Source organism: Coptis chinensis, chromosome 1 (genome assembly GCF_015680905.1).
Source record: "Coptis chinensis isolate HL-2020 chromosome 1, ASM1568090v1, whole genome shotgun sequence".
NCBI classification, from domain to species: Eukaryota; Viridiplantae; Streptophyta; class Magnoliopsida; order Ranunculales; family Ranunculaceae; genus Coptis; species Coptis chinensis.
In genome coordinates this window covers 50,318,590-50,320,257 of record NC_141456.1, presented here as the reverse complement: position 1 = coordinate 50,320,257, position 1,668 = coordinate 50,318,590, and the positions used below count along the sequence as shown (strand labels likewise).

The following is a 1,668-nucleotide window of genomic DNA, read 5'->3' as shown; positions in this document are numbered from 1 at the left end:
TACATGCTTGAAAGTTACTAGCTCAAACTTCAAAATATCGGCTTGAATATGAGCAACTATGTTCTTGCAGTGCCATGGCGCCTCTTCTTTCTTTGTCAAAATTTGCATCGCCCGCAGAGAATCCAATTGCACTTGAATTATTCTAATCTTCATATATGCCGCACCTTCTAGTCCTTTTTGAACCCCTAGTAACTCCTGGTACAGGATTGACAGTCTGGTCGAGCTGCCATTGTAAGCCATTATTGCATCTCCATTCCAATCCCTTACCGCTCCACCATAGTTGGCCCTTCCCTTTTATACCGATCCATCTGAATTCAGAACTACTATTCCAACTTCTGGTTTGCTCCATTTTACCCATATCTCCTCTCTCTGCTTTATAGTAACCCCATGTCCCAGTTTCGCTAGCAGCAATTTCGTTGCCTCATCCTCCTTTACCGACTCCAGTGTTTTCCCCGCATAAATTTTCATGTTGTTCATTACTTTCTGGCTCACAACATCTGCTGGCCGAAATCTTGCTTTCTTTAACATCCAATTTTGCTCATTCCAAATGGCTTGGACTACAACGCAGATGAAGGCTCTTATCACTTCAGACGATGTAGTATTCGCTCTGCAGAGTCTCATCAAATAGTACCATTCATTATGTGACGCTCGCACCATCTCTGGTAGTCCCATAGCTCTCTTGAAATTCTGCAAGACCAGTTCTGAGTAAGGACATTCAAAGAAAAGGTGAGCTGAACTTTCTTCATGGCCACCACATAGACAACACTTTGATTGTGCTATCACCTTCTTCACCATCAACCTATTCTGTGTTGGGAGAGTTCCCGAGAACAACTGCCAAGTGGTAAAAGAGTGTTTCGTTACTGAGTATTTCCCCCACACAATCTTGAACCATTTTATCTTTCTTCTCACCTTTTTCAGGACAGAGTATGCTGAAGAAGTAGAAAAGGCTCCTATACTGCTTGGTGTCCATGTCACCTGATCCTCAATGATATAGGAATTTCTCTCAGTTCCCATAATCCAGTCCTTTACCTCACCCTCCTGCATATCAGTGATATAGCTTGACCATCTTCCCTCACTTAAAACTGCGGAAACCTTCGCATCCTCTAGGACGATATGCCCTAGCAAACTTCTAGCTTAGTTGTTCAAGATTAAAGGCCCCGAACACCATGGATCATGCCAAAAACTAGTACCATTTCCATTCACTATACAATGTTTGACAAACTTCCATGAGACTTCTCGATGTTTCAAAATCCCTCTCCACACCCATGAGCAATCCCTTGGCACCTTCATAGTCCAGAACTGTTTGTGTTTTATGTGTTGCTTCCATGTCCATCTAACCCACAAACAATCTGATTTCTACGCAAGTTTAAAAACCAATCCACAGTACGCAGCTTGATTCCAAACTTTTGGATCCACAAGACCAAGCCCTCCCTGTTCCTTGTCTAGTCTGAGAGTAGCGTGACTAGCATGATGCATCTTCCTATCCATGTTTGGGCCTGCCTATATGAACCTATTACACAGCTTAGCCACCTTCTCAATCATTGTTTTTGGGAACACAAAAGTCTTCGCCCAATAGGTTTGGAATGATGCTAGGACAGACTTCACCAATTGTACTCTTCCGGCTCTGTTAAGATCTTTGTTCTTCCAATTTGAGATTTAAGATAGACT

The 1,668-nt window shown here is 42.7% G+C and overlaps 1 protein-coding gene across 1 annotated transcript; it reads right to left on the bottom strand.

The window, feature by feature from the left end:
- Positions 1 to 294: 294 nt before the first annotated feature.
- Positions 295 to 1,044, bottom strand: LOC147524421 (uncharacterized). The gene has a single exon (XM_086574768.1). The coding sequence runs from the start codon at positions 1,042 to 1,044 to the stop codon at positions 295 to 297; it is 750 nt and encodes a 249-aa protein (XP_086430894.1).
- Between the last annotated feature and the right edge of the window lie 624 nt (positions 1,045 to 1,668).